The 19,055-nt window shown below is 41.6% G+C and overlaps 1 protein-coding gene across 12 annotated transcripts in view; it reads right to left on the reverse strand.

The window, feature by feature from the left end:
* The window catches only part of DLGAP1 (DLG associated protein 1), a 282,912-nt gene that overhangs the window by 22,259 nt on the left and 241,598 nt on the right, over positions 1 to 19,055 (reverse strand). For all 12 annotated transcript variants that reach the window (XM_081918049.1, XM_081918042.1, XM_081918041.1 and 9 more), the window contains 2 exons: positions 5,219 to 5,592; positions 2,363 to 2,451 (listed from right to left, as the gene is read on the reverse strand). In XM_081918049.1, the coding sequence (XP_081774175.1) occupies positions 2,363 to 2,451; positions 5,219 to 5,592 (463 nt within the window). The remainder of the gene's footprint in view (positions 1 to 2,362; positions 2,452 to 5,218; positions 5,593 to 19,055) is intronic.

Consider the following 19,055-nt stretch of genomic DNA (forward strand, 5'->3'; position numbering starts at 1 on the left):
ACTCTGCTTCCCTGGCAGGAAGGAGGATGCAATTTTGGAGTGCATCTCAGGTGCCAAAATATATTGGGCTGGCACTGGGAACCTCCCACATTTCTGTTTAAGCACTTCACTGCTCAGTCATATGTACAGTAAACAGTATCCCGTCATACACAAGGTAGGTGTGATGGTGCATGTGGGTTGATGCAGTGTTCCACTGCATGGGCATTACACTTACACTTAAAATACCTTAAAAGGGATAGGGGAAATGTACAAAGCCACAGAACGAACATACACCATATTGCTGAAATTACTCAAAAGAAGAACAGAGGCTAAGAAGAAGATGTGATAAGGCAGCCTGCTGGGGACGACCAAGTAGAAAGCTAAAAATGGCAAAGCCTGTGAATTTATTGCATTTGTTCATTTTCAAACATTGTTACCCTGAAGTTAAAATAAGACCAACACGGCTACCTACCTGAACCTTAAAGTTAGACCACGAACGCCTTGGTTACAGTAACCTGTTTCCTCCCTTGCTTCTGTTTGGTGATTTACATAGTGGTTTTCTAAACACGGTTGTGTTGGGACAAAAGGCAACCTGAAAGCCATTCTCTATGGACCCATATTGATGGAGTCTGGTTGTCATTACTGGGGCAGGAGGTGCACATGAATTCTGCACATGCCCAACACTTAAAGCAAATTCTGGAGCTAAATGCTGGCTCAAAACAAGTCCCTGTTGGCAACTTTGTGCATAACGACAAGCTACCTGATCAATATATGACTGTATCGAAACAGTGAGGGTTTCTAACATATTTCCTTTATTAAATATGCACCCAAAATGGCCTTGCGCTGTGTCTATCTGCACATGTTAGATTTGAGGCAAGGAAAATACATTCCATTTACAAGTCTATTATTTTAAGCGACAGTGATTTAAATTCATTCTGCTGTGCTAACAGAATGCATGAGACCCCTAAGTGGCAATGATAAGCTCTCTGTGTACTGGAGGAGCTCATCTTCTGACAAGCCAGCTTCAGTCTCTCATCAATCAGTAGTTCCCTTATGGAAGTACATGGCTGGTTACAATTTGTCTCTGTGCTTAATTATAGCACTAAATCCCCCGCTTATCACCACTATCTAAAATCCCAACTCTTTAAAGAGACTGTACAAAAACAAATCATTTTAAAGGGCCCAAAAGGCAACTCTCGCTTCTTGAATTCATTACTTAAAATGTTATAAATAGCAATACAAAGAACACAAGAACAGGCCTGCTGGGTCAGAGCAAAGGCCTGTCTAGTCCTGCTTCCTGTTTCCCACAGCGGAGAACCAAATGCCTATGGGAAGCCCACAAGCAAGGCATGAGTACATGAGCTCTTTCCCGCTGTCATGCCCCACAGACACTACTTTCCAAGGCATTGCTTCTGATCCTAGAGGAAACATACAGATACCATGACTAGTGTCCACTGATAGCATTTTCATACAAGAATATATCTAATCCCCTTTTAAAGCCACCCAAGTTAGTATCAGGAGCTCTTCTAACAGGTAGTAGTCATCTCCACACCTTGTAGCAGCAAATTCTATAGCTTGGCTATGCCATTTGTGATGAAGTACGGTACTATTTTCCCTGTTTGTAATCTCCTACCCTTTCTCTATCTACTTCCACTTTCTCAACACCCTATAATGTTGCACGCTGCACAATCTTATTTGCCTTTTTCCGCCCTAAGCCAAAAAGAATGGGTGACATAACCCATATCATACTGCTAACTGAATATATATGTGTGTGCGTACCATATTTTTCCGTGCATAACACGCCCCGTGTATAAGACAACCCCTATTTTTGGGGACTCCAAATTTAGGAAATGGGGGGAGCTTTGGGGGGGATTGCCCAGAGTTGTTGGGCTTTATGGGGGGCGGTTGCCAGCCGCCAATCGCCTGTCCACATGCCGCAGCAGCAGCCAATCGCCAGCAGGCCACCAACCACCCGGCCAATCGCTGATTACAATCTCCTGCTCTCGGCTGCCACCAATCAAACGTCTCTCCTCTGCACTATCTGTGTATAAGACGACCCCCAATTTTTAATAAGTATATTTAATTAAAAAACCTCATCTTATACATGGGAAAATATGGTATAGATTTCCTTTGGGAAGGGCTACAGTGGGCTTTCATTATGTTTGTTGTGTCTTTGTTTATTTTACCATAGGATCATGTCACTAATTGCTTTTGCCAAGGGTGCACATATTAAAGAATGTCCATCAGAAACCCACCGTTTTATGAAAGCACAGTTGATTAGTGTGTTTATGTAATTTAACACCAACATTAAATTGCTTCCCACACCATCAATATTACTGAAAAGACAGTGGACTGTAAAATATCAAATTAATATTTTGCTTACCACTTCTCCTCCTCTACTTGAACACCTATGGATTGGAACTTACTGGTTGCTCTGTTTTCACTTGAGCTAGAAGATTCCTCTCCATCAACCTAATAGAATAACCAAATGCAAACAGAATTAATGGCATGTGCATATTATTATTCAAGGGCTTCAATGTGTTTCAGCACTTTTTCCACAAAGCATCGTTACAATTCCTTTTAAGGATCTCTGCATCAGATTAGCTGAAATCTATGAAAACTTTGGAGTGGCCCTCCTTGTCATGCTCCAATAGCACCTCCAGAAGATCCAATAGCATCTTCATTCATTATCCTTATCTGTGTCAAGAGGCAGTATGGCTGGGCACCTGCTGAAGGCGACACCACAGCAGGGCCCTACTGACAAGAGCTCACTGGAACTGCTGCCCCTCTGCTTCACCTTTGCAACCTGTGCATTCACCTGCTTCTTGCTCTGACCAAGAGGAAGTAAAGAAGCAAATAACAGCAGTGAGGAAAAAGAGGAGTAGCTGACACTGCCTGCTTGATCATTTGCTCTGTCACACTTTTCATTTTGCTAGTATATCACTGCCCTGTGTATTGTTGAAGTGCTCATTTGCTCTGGTAGGCAAGCATGTGACAGAAATGATGTGGCAGAAGAGGAGGAGGAGGAGGAGCTGTCAATATTGGCAGTGATGAGGTAAACCAGGCATAGGCAAACTCTGGCCCTCCAGATGTTTTGGAACTACAATTCCCATCATCCCTAGCTAACAGGGCCAGTCGTCTCAAAACATCTGGAGGGCCGGAGTTTGCCTATGCCTGAGGTAAACTCACTGAGCTCAGGGTGCCTTGCCCAAAGACCCCTACAACCCAGACCCATCACTGGTCTGTCTCTTGATGAAATTTGCGCAGAGACTGTACAGAACTTGTAGCAGGATCCTTAAGATAGTGACCAAGCATTACACTGCTCGGTACCTTTCTGAAAACTTATTTCCTTCACTCTGATGCTTCCAAAGTCTGGGAGGGCCTTCTCAGTGGCTGCTTTCTCTAGAGAAGTAAGGCTGGCTCCCTCCTTGTTGTCCTTCTGCAGGCAGCTGAAGACTTTCTTATTCCAAAAGGCTTTTGGGAACTGACTGCTTTTAATGAAAGGAGGGCAGGTGCTGTGCTATTTTTATGGCAATAGAGTTTTTTTCCTACTTCCTTATTTCCAGTGTTGTCACTTGTGTGCTACTGTAAAGCTTGGCTCAACTGGAACTCTGCAAATGGCCTGGGTTTATTTACCACATCTAATGCAAGTTGACACCCTTATTTGGTTATTAGTTATCATGAGAATTATTAGTTTAAAAAGCATCTTCCAACAAGTCCCTTTCTACTGGTGATTGGATTAAGTCTAAACTTACATTTCCTGAGACACATATTCACATTTCCCCATTAGTCATCTGCTGACAGTTCCCTCAGTCATCCAGCTGTGAATTCTGACCCCTGTGATCTCCCTACCATTCTTCAGTGGTAAAATTGTGCTGTGATGCCTGTGGACAGTTCACTACCCCAACCATCTGTCCCTTTAATGTTCCATCTATCCAATCCTCTCTTTTTAAACAAGATCACCCATTTTGTGTTACAGTGAACACACATCCTTACAAGTGGGCACCATTCAGCACCCACTTTGTTCAGTCCTGTAGTTACTGTGCTCACTAAACTGTTGCTTATCCAAGGAAGCAGAATTCTTCTTCAATGTAGCTAGGACCCTAACTACACTGTACCAGTGTGCTTAGAGTCCCAGACTAGAACTGGAGAGACCAGATTCAAGTCCTCACTGAGCCATGAAACTCACTGATTGACTTTGGTTCTGAGCTTATGCACACTTATTCCTTTGCCTTGCTCTTTCCAGGTTTTGTTTCTTGGTTTGTTTTTGCTCCGGAGCTTTTCATGTGAAAACTTGCTCATTTGAATTGGAGCAAACGTCAATTCGGCTTTTCCGTGGGCTGACATTTGCTCTGCTGAGCTTTACAGAGTGAGTTTTCATGGGAAAAGCTCTGGAGCAAAAAAGGAAAAAAGAAAAGGGTGCTTGGGCATAGAGCTTTAAATCACAAACCAGAGGAAATGTAAGCATGGATAAGCCCTCCCTCACTTTCTCCCAGCCTAATTTCTAATACAAGGTTACTTTGGATGCGAAATTGGAGGCAGGGAGGGGGTGAATGAATGAATGAATAAAATACTACAACTGTACCATGCAGGGGAAGAGTCCCATATATGAAAGCATCCCCAGGTGAAAACTGCATCTGACATTACTACTGGCCACTTTGGAGAGAATGCTAGTCCCTGCACATTTCACAGAATCATAGAACTGAAGCGTTGGAAGGGACCCTGATCAGATGAAAGTTTAATTTATTTTAAACAAGGGTGAATCAGACAGATCCTATCCTTGTGACCTCCCCTGCTGATTTAACAGCTAAATGGAACAATGCTGCTGCATTCAAGTGAGTAACAGTTGTTATGTGATGCATGAATAAGCAGTGACAATTCAGCTAAACTGGCTGAAAACATTTCTCTGGTGATAGTGCAGTGTAAATCATTGTTTTACACATTCTCTTTCAGTGATTTCATTCATTTCATTCATGCTTTCCTGACTCCTGCTGGGTTATGAATCAGAGCTTTAGGCTTCTGTGTGCTAATTCAAATAAGCAGAATATATATACACACCCAGAACTACATCCCTACATCTTATATGCTTAAAGTTTAGCTAATCAAACCTGAAGGTTTGTAATGTCAGATGCAGTTATTTGGGTTATGTAAAATACAGCAGAAATAGAAAAGGATTATCAGAGGAGAGCAAATAATGGCACTACCAGTTACAGTGCAAGCCTCTGCATTATATCTGTACCTGTATTCCAATGGATAGACATCTGTTTTTCTTGAAATGATCTCTCTTTCTGTCATCTGCAGTAACAGTGGCAACAGTGGTGGTGGTGGTGACAGTAGTGGTGTTGTTGCCCATATGCTGGCTGGCAGGGCCATGGATCTGTGCGTTAGCTGCTTCAATAGCAGCTGTCAGTGCCTTCATACTGTCCAAGCTTTCTGTAGAGTTGCTAAGTCCTGACTGACTGATAATATCTCCCCTTTGCCCATGTCCGTCCATGTAGGCGTCTTGAGCAGATTCCGTGCTGCTCTGGGCTGTGATGGAGATAAAAGGTTTGGTGGAGGTTCTTGGTGGAACAGGAGGTGGTGTCTTCTTATAAGTGGTAATGCAAGAGGAAACTACACAAAATAAAAACAAATCATAATGTAGGTAGACAAGCTAAGCTGCTAGTTATTTATTCTCTTTCTTCGTTTTAAACCAACAGTACTGACTCAAAGCAATCAAACTTCACATGAGAAAGAATTTTGCTATTCAGTTTTAAGAAACAAAATTATTCCTAGGTTTATTTTTATTTTTTTGCATCTGACCATATGAAAAGTTCCAAAGACAGACACATCATTTCCTTGGTTTACCAGCTGCTTGTATTCCTATATAATTGGTTAATATTAAGAAAGGAAGAAAGCTGAAATAATTAAAATCCTTTCTCTAGATTATGAGTAGCTAACCTGTGCCCCTCTAGATGTCATTGGACTCCAGCTTCCTTCATTCCAAGTCAGCTGAACTCAATGGGTCTTCTTAATAGACATGAATAGGATTGCAGTTTAGAAATGAAACATCTTATTTACTGGCTAGTCCAAGATATTACTAGGTTAAAGACCTAGCAGAAAAGAACTTAGTTAAATGTCAGGAATTATGGGAGTTGTAGTCCAATAGCATCTAAAAGGTCACCGATTCCCCATCTCTGAACCATAGCATTTACACCTTTTGCATGCAAATTAAATTTAGATAGACATCATCTATATATATTGCTGAAAAGGAAAATTAAGTATTGCATATTCATAAATAACACATTACACAAATTGCGACACATCAGTACTTTTGAACACTGGGCAATGAATTAACAGGAAACCCCACTATTGGGGAAAGGGGTTGTAAGACTGTCAGAATGTGGCATGCTTTAACTTGCAAAAACAGGATTCAAGCCATGGAGCACTATGAAGAAAAGCTATCAGCATTGCAATCCTATAAATACAAACTCATAAGTCAGTTTCATTGAGTTCAATGGGGTTTACTCCCATGTAAATATGTCCAGGATTGCAACTTTATATGCATAATTCCATGTGAGTTATGTGGTGGTTTAGAATTCTACACCTACCTGGCCTCAGTCATGTGAGCAGATACAGTGGTACCTCAGGTTAATTACTTAATTTGTTCTGGAGGTCCGTACTTAACCTGAAACTGTTCTTAACCTGAAGCACCGCTTTAGCTAATGGGGCCTCTTGCTGCTGCCGTGCTGTCGGAGCCCAATTTCTGTTCTCATCCAGAAGCAAAGTTCTTAACCTGAAGCACTATTTCTAGGTTAGCGGAGTCTGCAACCTGAAGCGTATGTAACCTGAGGTACCACTGTAGTTTAAATGCTGTAACTGAAAAAAATATGCAGATGAGGCAAATTACCATAAATTTGTTTTAATTACAAAGACATATTCATTTCCAACTCAAAATATGCCATGTAGGTGAAGGCCAGATACAGACTGTTTTTGCATTCCATTCTCTGAATGTCTCCTGCACTCTCTGAAGAGTCTCCCACATTATGCTCCTTCTACTTCTATTTTCATCTTCCACAACAAAAGCCTTGGTCAAATATTCCAAAGTAGAGAAGATGACCTTGAACTCTGGCAGTTAGCATGCATTCTCCCACCCATGGTAATCTTTCCTCAAAAGCTGGCTTTGAACTCACCTCCTCCTGCTAAAGTGTTTTCCTGGTTTATAAATTTATTATTTATTATGACAAGAATACAAGGAAAGGACAGAAAAAGGTGAATCTAACAGATTCTCCAGAAAGATTCTCAGTGATATGATCAGGCATGGATTAGCTTTCATAAATAATATGTTCAATAAATTTTACATGCTAAATCAAGGAAACAGGGAGGGGAAAGGCACAAAGGAAAGATTGTTTGAAACAAGTTAATGCAAAACCTTTCTTTCCTTGGAGTCACATTTGTGCAGACTGAACCAACAGCAGAAGCAGGCAGGCTGCGAATCATAGGTGGTGGTGGGGGGAGCCCCAGGCTCTTCATTACTGGAAATGATGTAAACTACTTGCCACTCCTTTGCTGAAACTACAACAAAACAAAGCTAAAGACACGGCCTTCAGCACATGCTTCTAAATGTCAGCGCTAACTGGAGGTCTTAAAGTGTTCGTGGTGAGCCAGTGAACTGCGTGCTTCGGTTTTATTTCCAAACACTCCAAGAGCCTAGCAACTTGAGAAATGGCAACATGTCGGTTCTTTAAAAGGCATTTCATTTTATGTTAACTGCAACATTTGGAGGAAAAAATAAAGAGTTTTACCACAGAGACCAAAAGAAGAAAAGATTTGATAACTTGACACTTTATGTTTCTGGGCCAACAGCAGTTGCCAAGTCCTGCAAGGCAATGTGCAGTCTGCAAAGAATAAAGAGTTTCACATCATCACTGCCCTGGATAGGGAGAAGACGGTGGCAACGGTGGTCAAAACAAATGCCAGCCAGACTGATTTGGCTGAAACAGGGAGCCTCAGCAGAGAAAACTGGGTTCCACTTCAGTTTGGTATATGGCCTCCAATTGAAGAACCTTAAGCAATTCTTCACTATTCTGCCTCATCTCCTATTTAATAAATTGAGAACGTCAGCAGTCTGCTTCAGTGGTTGTTGCAATGATAAAGGAGGTTAGGAACAGCCCTTCAAATGTTGAAAAGGGGAGAGGGCTACACTTGACTTTGCCTCTGCTACCATGCCTGCCAGCCCTTCCCTCTCACCCTGAACTCTGAGCATGAGGGGAGATTCCTGTTGGCCCAGGATACTTCCTTCCTCATAGCTCAAAAATCTAGTTTGAGCTTTATTAAGAAAGACAATGTAAACAATTAGCTTTGATTTAACAAGGAACCTTTGTCACACTTTTGTTACCTGATGGGAGAATATTTATCCCAATGGAAAAAGGGGAGAGGGTTTCTTTTAGCAACTAATGGTTGCAAAGCACTTAGTCATGGAACAGGAATTTAAAACAAGGAGTGCCAACCATAAAGTACAGAAGGAAGTGAAAAAGCAAACTACTTCCAGGCTCGCTTAATAGTTAATAACAAGAGTTAATAACAAAGGTTGCACTGTAAGTGTGTCTCAGCATGTTGTACATTCTCCAGGAAGCAAATCACTGGGTGATGCTGAAAATTAAGACTGGCAAACACACAACTGACAAGAACATAGTGTTATGAGTCACTGATGGGGAGAGAGGTAGGCTGTACATCTGCCCCCTACTTCTAATTCCTGGAATAGTCAGGCTAGCTTCTTCCTGAGGTTATAGCCTAGGACTAGGCAATGGGCAGGTCCTTAAGAGAACAAAACAGCTCAGCCTCAGGGGGTGAAAACTATGGGACCCCCTCCCTTAAAGGTAAAGGTACCCCTGCCCGTACGGACCAGTCTTGACAGACTCTAGGGTTGTGCGCCCATCTCACTTAAGAGGCCGGGGGCCAGCGCTGTCCGAAGACACTTCCGGGTCACATGGCCAGCGTGACGAAGCTGCTCTGGCGAGCCAGCACAGCACACGGAAACGCCGTTTACCTTCCTGCCAGTAAGCGGTCCCTATTTATCTACTTGCACTTGGGGGTGCTTTCGAACTGCTAGGTTGGCAGGCGCTGGGACCGAGCAACGGAAGCGCACCCCTCCGCGGGGATTCGAACTGCCGACCTTTCCATCGGCAAGCCCTAGGCGCCGAGGCTTTTACCCACAGTGCCACCCGCGTCTCTAACCCTTAAAGTTAAAAAGTCCCTCCCTTAGTTAAAGTTAAAAAGGCATTGACATAAATGGGAAATAAATTCAACTCATCTAGAAACATTAACTCCAAGATTTTTAAACCTTCAATATGTCCATCATTATGATAGGCAGAATATGCAGGAGGAAAGGCATTGTAAGCAACTAAGATATGCAGTGAAAACCCCAAGGAAAACTTCAATAACAATTATTTTTTTTTTAATGCAGTGAAAATCTCTCAGAAGTAAATATCACCTCCTTAATTCATATCTATACTCCTGTTCAGATTTCCAGTTGCTGGAAGTAGCACAACTTTTTTCCTGATTGTGAGCTTAGGCTGGTATCCTTTCCTCAGAGATGTCCATCAAGACTTCACTTGGGTTCTGACTGTGGCCAGATTCGCAGCCTTTATGAACTCAGTATATGTGGATAAGAGAAGGACTGTGGGTTGAAACTAGCAATACCATATCTTTTTCTAAAAAAGAAAAACTTCTGCTAATTAGCAAAACACTATTTGAAGTATACTTTAGGCTTTTTTCATACAAACATTTAAATTGATTTATGCATATCCAGTACTTGTAAAATCAAATGTGACTAGACTGCTTCCTTCCATCCTGCTTTTACAATACACTTAAATTATACATTTCACACTGAAAGAAATCACTTGCAAAAACATGCAAATGCAGGTGCTTTTCCAGGTGGCTTCTCTCTCTGTCCCCTTTCATTTACACCTAACACACAAGAACAGTCTTAAGGGGGCACCAAACTGGGCTCTACCTTAAATATTATATCTATCTATCATCTATCTATCTATCTATCTATCATCTATCTTCATTTCAGAGTTCCTTCCAAAGAAAAGAGGAGGGGATTACTTCACAGCCAATCAGGGTGCAAGGCAAGAAGGCAATAGGAAACCTGTGTTCCTCAGGTCAGGAAAATATTATCTCTATTTTTGATCCATAACTTGCCTTCTGGAAGAGCTAGAGACTTGCTTTACTTTTATTTATTTTTTTAAATGAAAGCTCAGTCTAGGGGGCCTCTTGCAGCCATGGGCTGAGGTGCAATTACTCCAATTGTGCCATGAATAATTGGACGTTGTAATGAAACAAATGTAAGAAAAGAATTGAGACAATATTAGGAAAACAGATTTTGCCTGTTTTCAAGTCAAAGTTCCCTGGAGATGCGTAGCTGAAAAAGGAAAAAAACCAAAAATTGGAGCTTGATGTATTGCAAGGGGGGAAAGATGTTTACAGCATCTTTCCTATAAAGAATTTTTTTGACTACTATTAATTTTTGTAGGCAATCCTGTTCCCCTTTCCTGAATAAGAAACATGCACATGTAATCATGAGTCCTGATGGCACAAAAATAAGTTGCAAATAGTTGCCAGGGTAACAAATTCCTAGCTATCAGATTGAATACCATCTGCCCCCCAAGGAGTCCTGTTGACAATACATTTACAATCACCCTGGGGCCCAGATAAAACCATTCCAATAAATCAGGGATACCAAACACCTATTGTCTAAAGTCTTTGGCTAATGCCAAGTCAGTAGCACTCATTGTTTTAGAAAGTAAAGGATTAAGACAAGGAAGGGAAGGGGGGGAGGGGGTCCTGGGATACATGAAAGTTGAGAGACTGCCAGGCCAAACTTGTGGTTTAAACAAATGAGCTAAGTGAAAAGCATTCTCTTTCCCCGCTTAGAGCCACATATCCCTGGACACAATAAAGAAATGTATTTGGCCTGGGTCATGTAATGGGGTGTGAAGGTCTCTCTAAGGACAGTTTCGCTGCATGTGAGACCTCAAACATAGAATGTGCTGATTCTAGGGCATACTGTGCACAGTCAAGCCCTGGGCTCACTTTGTATGTTATTATGGGGATTCAGATTACATTTCTTTACTTGAATTATTCCGGGCCTGTCAACAGCTTAAAGACTTCATAGCTGGACAACTGCCTGGCTTTTTAACTGTTTAAGTGATTAATGAAGCGATTAAAAATTACTCTACTAGTATCTCAGTGCAGGTGCTATTTTGAGGATAAAGAATTAACAACAACATGTTTGCTTAGTTCAATAGCTACATGCCTTTCTTTTTTGGGATGGCAGTGAAGTATTTTGAAATGCGTTCTTGACTTGTGCAATTTACTGTACAAAAGTTCCCCTCATCAGTGAAATAAGTCCTGAATAGACCTTCCATAGAGAAAGCTTTTTAATTAAAAGCTGGTTACAAAATCTGCACTGTAAAAGTTGAGTCTCAAAAGCCTGGCACCCCATTTCTAAACCCCTCATTCTGCTATGGGTGCACTTATGCTTGAGGGACATAGTATGGTGTTTTTAAGATTTAACATTTATAAAAGCTGCACTGAAAGTACAATGGTAAGACTCCAGTATGAATGAATTAATTAATGAGCTATGTTGCCCAAGAAGAACACAGTGGCTAATGGCAAGTTAGGTATCCTAACAGAAACAAGGCAAAATACATTTATTTGTTTTTAACTGGTAGACAGTAAAATAATTTGTAAAAAAAGCATGTCTGTAAAAAAGACATGATAGTAAATTTGTTGATCATGGTGCTTAACTCACAGTGGAGAGGTTTCACATTTATACAGATTTAAATGTGCCTTTTCAAGCTTAGTTGAACCTGTAATATTTTGTCATTATTTGGAAGACATATCACTGGCTTTATAATCAGAATCTACCTACTCTTCATTGAAATATGTCTTCCAAATCACATAAGCCATTTTAGACTGCAATGCTAAGCATGGTTATTTAGAACTACAGTATATATGTTATACTGAAATCCACAGGACAAGTCTAAGAATATATGTAAGCTTAAAATGTACAGTATGTACTAAAATAGCCTACATGAGAGTGGCATGTAACAATATTTTGACTGCAAACAATAAGAATGAAAATTGCCTCTTATGTACGAAAAGATATTTATTACCTTTCATGTTCCCCAGATGAGTGGAATACATTTTGTCAAGTACATAGCATCATGATTAACTTGCCATTTCCTGAACCGGCCTAAATGGTGGGATCACATCAGTGTGAGATGGATTCTGTTACTTTAAGAGAATTTACATTGTCTCTCCAGCTAGCAATTCCTTTTATCTTTGCTGAACAAAAGGAGAAAAGAAAGCCTACAGGAGGTCTTTACTGCTTGGTTTGTGGCTCTTTACAGATTGAGTCAAGCCTTACATATTAAACAGAATCTAAATTTCAAATGTGTAAAAATGTTCTCTCTCTGTTAACTAAAGATGATATTTATTATTCAGGTTTAGATCTCTATCAGATGATATGGTGAATGCAGGTTTCCCCCTAGAATTTCTGCATAATGACTTTTTAAAGTGGCTGGAGTTCCAAGGGCTGCGTTCATATTCCAGCAAAGTTTGGGGGGCTTTTCCACTGCCCTGTTTCAGTGATAGCCTCTCAAGACCCCTGGAACACCAAGAGCCCTCCAAATAAGGCACAGTGGGCCTGCTAGAAACAATTAAGTGTAACCAGGTAGCAGTGCAGAGAGTGGTAAGATAAGAACATTCAGAGTAAACTGGGTTCAAGACTGCCTCTGTCTATCACAGCCACACGTCTTCCCCAGGTGCCCAGGTGCAAAAGCGGGATAAATTGTGAAATTATTCTCCGCAAGAATGTTCCACTGATCTTACTGCCAGATTAATATGTATAGACTTGAACTATTAAGCAGCAGCTCCTACTTGGGAACAAGTCCCGCAGAAGTACATGGGACATAAATCTGAGCAAATGTGGATGGGGCGGAGGGTAATATAAATCAGCATAATAGGTTTCTGGCATGCTGTTATGGCAGTCATGATATGTGATGTGTCACACATTCTCCACACAGGAACAACAACAACTTCTTAATCTATTTCTCTGGTAAATCTCTAGAGTCCACATAAAAGTTCATTTGTACTGTCCTACCTGTGTGTGTGTGTGTTTACGTGTTGAGAATTCTGCATTTTGTGACAGATTTCAGTATGCATTACATATTAGATTATATACTAGATAGGATTATAAAGTGTGGGCTTTATATACTGTATTTTCCTCTGTACTGATTTTTCTGTGCATGTATTATTAATTATTATTATTAATATATATACCGTCCTATACTTGGGAGGTATCAGGATGGGTCACAGAATAAAATCATAATATAAAACCACAAAATACATAATCAAAATAAAAACAATAACCCAATAACCCAATAACTCCTCCATAACTGCTTTTTATAAAGGCCATACACTATGTTCTCATGAATATTTTTGTAAAATTGAAATCATGGGGGGGGGGGCGGCTTATGCATTTGTAGGAACCCTGGTTTGTGGTGTTTGGGGACACTGAAGGGGGTTGCAGGTCCCTCCAATTCTGGAAAGGTTTAGCATTACTGTACTGAATTGTGTTTTCCATGGAGTACAGGGCAAATGTAAACATTGTAACTGGAGGCACATCCCATGGTAATTCAAGTGGTAAATTTATGGCAAACTGCCAGCTGCTTAAGCAGCTTCTTCTGAAGTTACAAAGTATACTGTATTGCCACATTGCTCTTTGTTTAAGAGCATGGGGTTGTGAAACTTAAAATCTTTGTGCAGTCCTCTCAAAAGGCAATTTTCAAACGGAAAGGTATCACCTAATCTGTTTTGTGTCTTTTACTTCCTTCTAAAACAAGTAATACTCACTGACCTGCTAGATAGCCTTCCAACTGAGCTAACGCAGCTGCGTCAACAGATAAGGACATAAAAGAGCCCTGCTGGATCAGAACAAAGACCCATCTAGTCCAGCACCCCGTTCTCCCAGTGCTAAAAACTGGGATGTCTACGGGATGCCCAAAAACAGGAGCTGAGAGTGACACCACTCTTCCAATTTGTGATTCCCAGCAACTGGTACTTAGAAATGGTGGCATTCATGATGAAAGGCCCTTTCCACCTGGCCCAGGGGGCGGGGCCCACACTCACTCAGCCCTACTGTGTTAAATATGTATTTTGTAGTTGACCTCCTTTGTAATGTTTTTTTTGGGGGGGGAGTTTGAAATCTTTAAGATAATATTTTAGCTTTCAGTTACGCTGCTTTGACTGTATACTCTATATTTGACTTTCTTTAGATTGTTTTATTTATGGTATGTTTTATTGATTTAATATGCTGTAAACAGCTTTGAGATTTTTCTTAAAAAATATAAAGTGGTATAGAAATTAAATAAATAATTAAAAATGATGTGTGCTGAAAATAAAAAAACCTGATATAATCTTAAAAGGGTGGGAAAACCCACTTGAAACCAGGCAAATATTCAGAGATGCAATTTTAAACTGGTAACACAAGATATGTGACAGCAACTCCTGCTTGTGGTTGTGAAATTTTACCTGCATTGCTTGATTTCACAGTGTCATCAGTGCCAGAAATAATTTGGGAGAGTTTCCAGATGTTCAGCAACACCTGGGTCTTGGATCAATGAGCCCTTTCCTGGAGCTCTTCACCATCACCTTCCCTTCCCAAACCTACTTGTATAAACAATCTGGAGATTCCCAGAATTGCAGTCAAAGGAATTACATTCCTCATGGTTCCTGGCAGCCCCGGATATGCATGCAGCACATGCCTGAAACAGTATCTATGGCTGAAATGGGTGGCATGAAAGGGATAATTTTGCATCAGGCCTGGTGCCTGGAGGAGACTGGACATAATTTCTGTCATCATGCTTTTAGCATAGGCTGCTGCCTGGGATTTCTGTTGAAGCCAGTGGCAAACCTCTGGTTCAATTCAGATCAACAGTGCCCCCTAGAGTGTCAGGAATTGTGCACCCTGCACAGTGCAGCCTTAATTGACAACTATTCATTGCTTTGCTTCTGAATAAACATCAGCAAGTTAGTCCCTTTCTCCCAAAGGCTAGTTGGCTAGCTCTTTCGTCATGTAAGTGCAGAGTCATTACCAGGGGTTGGCAAGGTTTACCTTGCCTAGGCTGGTTCACTCCAGTGGAGATCCCTCTGTGGGCCAGATCACACGTGCACATGAGCACCCACAATTTCCGGCACCCGCATCTGCGCAGATGCCATTTCCGGTGCTGCAGGAGCGAGTCCCTGCGCCACGCTGGTTTAGAGCAGTGTGTGGGGACTCTTTGAGGGGGCGGCTCAGTTTGGGGGCGGCTCGGGGGCTGGTTAAACGACCCCCGTGAGCTGTTTGTTGCCCATGGGCCTTAGGTTGCCAACCCCTGGTCATTACAAAGGTGGAACTGGCCCTTAAGTAATTTTCTAACTGGATAACAAGCTGGATAGCATCAGAAACGAAAAGCTTCTCTCGTCAGTAGTACATACAAAAATGCATCTTCACAAAGGAGTAGATTTTTGCAAGTTGATTTCCATTAAAATGTGAGGATTCACTCCAGATCAGGCATGTCCAAAATCTGGCCCAGGGGCCTAATCCGACCCCTGTGACAGTTTATTTCCTGGGGTAAAATCCTTAAAGAATGTCAACAACTACTATGGGAGATAATCCTAAAAATAGCTCAACAACTCTGGGTGAAAATCTCCCCAAAAGCTCAACAACAATCCTAAAAAAAGGTCAACAACTCTGGCCGGTCCTCACGCATGTTCACTTTATCAAACCTGGCCCTCTTTGAAAAAAGTTTGGACACCCCTGCTCTAGATGGTGCCAATGGATTGATACATAATCAGAAATCTGCTTTATCTGAGGATATCATGGACTGGCTGGATGCAGAGGAGTGGTGGAAGCACCAGCTGGGGAACCCCCAAGAGAACCCCCCCCAAGGGAAGAAGGCTCAGAGCCAGGGGATTGGTGGTGGGATGCTAATGAATAATAAGATGGAGAAGAGGGAGCAGACTGGGAGGAAGAGGTTTCAGAAGCTGAATAGGTAACAGGCTTTAGTTAGCAGGAAGAGGCTGTGGCAGAGAGCAGTCCAGAATTAGAGGCAGAAGCGGATACTGGAGAGGAGAGAGGCCAAGAGGCAGAGATCAGACAGGCTGCTGAAGAAGCCAGGGAATTTTTCCTCCTGTTGTGACCAGCTCCCTTTCCCCCTGGTCTTCCAGAACCCGTAGAGGTATGAAGAGGTAAGAGCAGAGACAGGAAAGATTAAGCAGCCTCAGGTTGCTTGGGAAGAAACTGGGAGGGTGAGCCTTAGTGGGAAGGTGGGGATCTTCCGTCCATGCAACTGCCTCATTGGCGTAAGATCTACTGGGAAGAGTTGCTGTGCTCTCTAGGCCTGAGCTGTTTTGTTTCTTTGAATAAAGAGTTAACTTCATTGACGAGGAGTTACTGCTGACCTGCTCCTGACACCTGTCCTGACAGATTCTCTCTTCTGCAAGGAACTGTGCCACATGCTCTGCTCATGCAGGTAACATGCAAGGAGATAAATTAGGGTGATTATTTTTATTTGAGTTGCAAGTCTCTCTGTGTGATTGTTGCCTTCCTTTTCTCCTCCTTTTCCCACTGGTTCGCCAAACAAACATTATTTTATATTTGGACGTTTGGCTTCATTTGTTTAAAAATGTTTTTTTCTAATACTAAAACTCTCCCCATCTGCTAAGGCTGTGTGGTTACACTACACCCATGTGTTATCAAAATATTTCACAAGGTTTTGTTAAGTACTGTGCCCTCTGGTAAAATAAATCCAAAGCTTCTCTCTTTGTTTAGAGTTGAGCTGAAGGGAGGAGCCCTTTGTAGTAGGGCTCAGAAGCTTCCCAAGCAGCTGAACAGCTTAGACTGCGGTAGGTACACAGTTCATCCTGTCTGGTGGGAGCCTACTGCAGTTCTTCTGTTGGGGAACTATTATACAAAAAAAGGGTATGCCAGTAACACCCTTCCCCTGCCAGATGCATCTCAGAACCCTAGGAGAAAGGCAGAAACTAGATGTCCACATTCACACCACTGTAGGGATAGTGGAAAGGAAGGAGAAGTGGGCCACCATATTTTCCACATTGTATTACAGTTCTACTTGGGCCACATTTACACCATACATTTAAAGCACTATGGTACCACGTTCAACAGTTGTGATTTCCCCCAGTGAATTCTGGGAACTGTGATTTCTTAGGGGTGCTGAGAGTTGTTAGGAGACCCCTATTCCCTTCTCAGAGCTACAATTCCCGGTATTCTCTGGGGAAAAGGGGTTAACTGTTAAACCACTCTGGAAATTGTAGCTGTGGAAGGGAAAGAGGGAACTCTTAACAACTCTCAGCACTCTTAATAAACTACAGCTCCCAGAATGCTTTGGGGGAAGCCATGACTGTAGTATCATGGTGTATGCCATGAAGGTGACCTTGGTGAGAGCAAGTCATCCACTTCGCCACGGAGGAGAGGGGACAGCTTCAGGTTTGAGCAGCCAGCTTGCTTATTGTGTGTGGGTGCCCACATAAGTTAAGATTTCTCTCTTACCCACACAGGCTAATTAAGGTTGAGGATAAGGATGTATTTAAAAGAAAGAAAAAAGGTAAAATAACAAAAATATACATAATTCTCCCCCATTCAAAAAAAAGTTAGTAGTAGCTTTACTGCTATATGGGACTAATCTGATCCTGCTCTTCCTCACCAGAAGACGGATGGTCAAATACTGGCAAGGCACTCATTTTTGGAAATGATATATTACAAGTTGGTTGGACCTGCTGCCAAAAGGTCTCATGACACCAGAGAACTGATTACCTCTGCTTGGAGAACCTCCCCACAATCGCTTAGGTGAACGCAGTGTGCAAAGATTTTAGTAAACCAATCTCTGAATTGTCTCTTCAATCCATGCATGTCCACACAAATGATATAATATTTTTCTTCACAGGAAGCACATACTGTGCAGTTTATGCACATTAGGATTTGAGGACAAAAACATTGATCACTGGGAAGACTCAAACTTTAAAGAATTCACTGGCAGGGGCATCTGCCAATGTTTACATCTCTCATAGTGAATATATCTGGCAGCTTAACTCAGTTTTACATGTATTATAATTGTACAGATGGGATTATTCCCAGTCACCCTTTGAGGTTACTGACAACTTCTCATCTACATGACAACTTCTAATCAAACCATTCCAGGAAATCAAAGAAACAACTCATACCCTTGAAGCTTGATCTGGAATTTCTGCCAAATAGTTTTATCTTTGTCAAGCCACAGTCAGTCCTCAACTGTACAGCAAAATAGGCAGATGTGGTTAAGGCACATTTGTGTGTGGAGTTTATAATAAAAAGCAAGGGTCTAGCAAGAATTTTTAAACCAATTTTTGTTCAAGTCTGCCTGAATGTAAATCAATTCCTGTTTTCACACACATTTTCATGAAAACAGACTAAACAAAACCCATCAAATGTTGTATTTTATATTGGGAGTGGAGCAGAAACAGCCATGCTATTTGCAACCTTTTCTCTCTTCTCCCTGAGGACATGCAGGACATAGCTGCATATTCTACACATGGCTTTTAGCTGTCACCAGTTTTGCTCCTTCCAGAGTATTGTATTGTAATGTTCAGGACATCCAGCACAGGGTGAACTTCCTTTGGAAGAGGGAGATCACTAGAAACCCATGCTGACTTCCTCAAGTTTTTGGGACTTGAAGAATTACTCATGAAGATTGGTTATAATCCGATAAAGTGCTAGGCTAAAAGCACACAGTTATTTTAAGTTTTCCATTAACTTCAATAGAAGTTACACACAGCCAGCTTTCTGTGGACTGCATTCCTGACTAGTTGGTGTGATAAATACTCCATAGTAAAATGTGGCATTATATAGCACTCTTTGGGTGTTCAGGGCACTTCATGTACATAGTCTCAGTTTATTCTCACGGTAAGATGGGCAAGTAATTAATATTACCCCTGTGTTATGGCTGGGATGGCTGAGCCTGAGAACTGGGGCCTGCCTAAGGCAGAGGTAA

This window comes from Podarcis melisellensis, assembly GCF_964234715.1.
Source record: "Podarcis melisellensis genome assembly, chromosome: 7".
NCBI classification, from domain to species: domain Eukaryota; kingdom Metazoa; phylum Chordata; class Lepidosauria; order Squamata; family Lacertidae; genus Podarcis; species Podarcis melisellensis.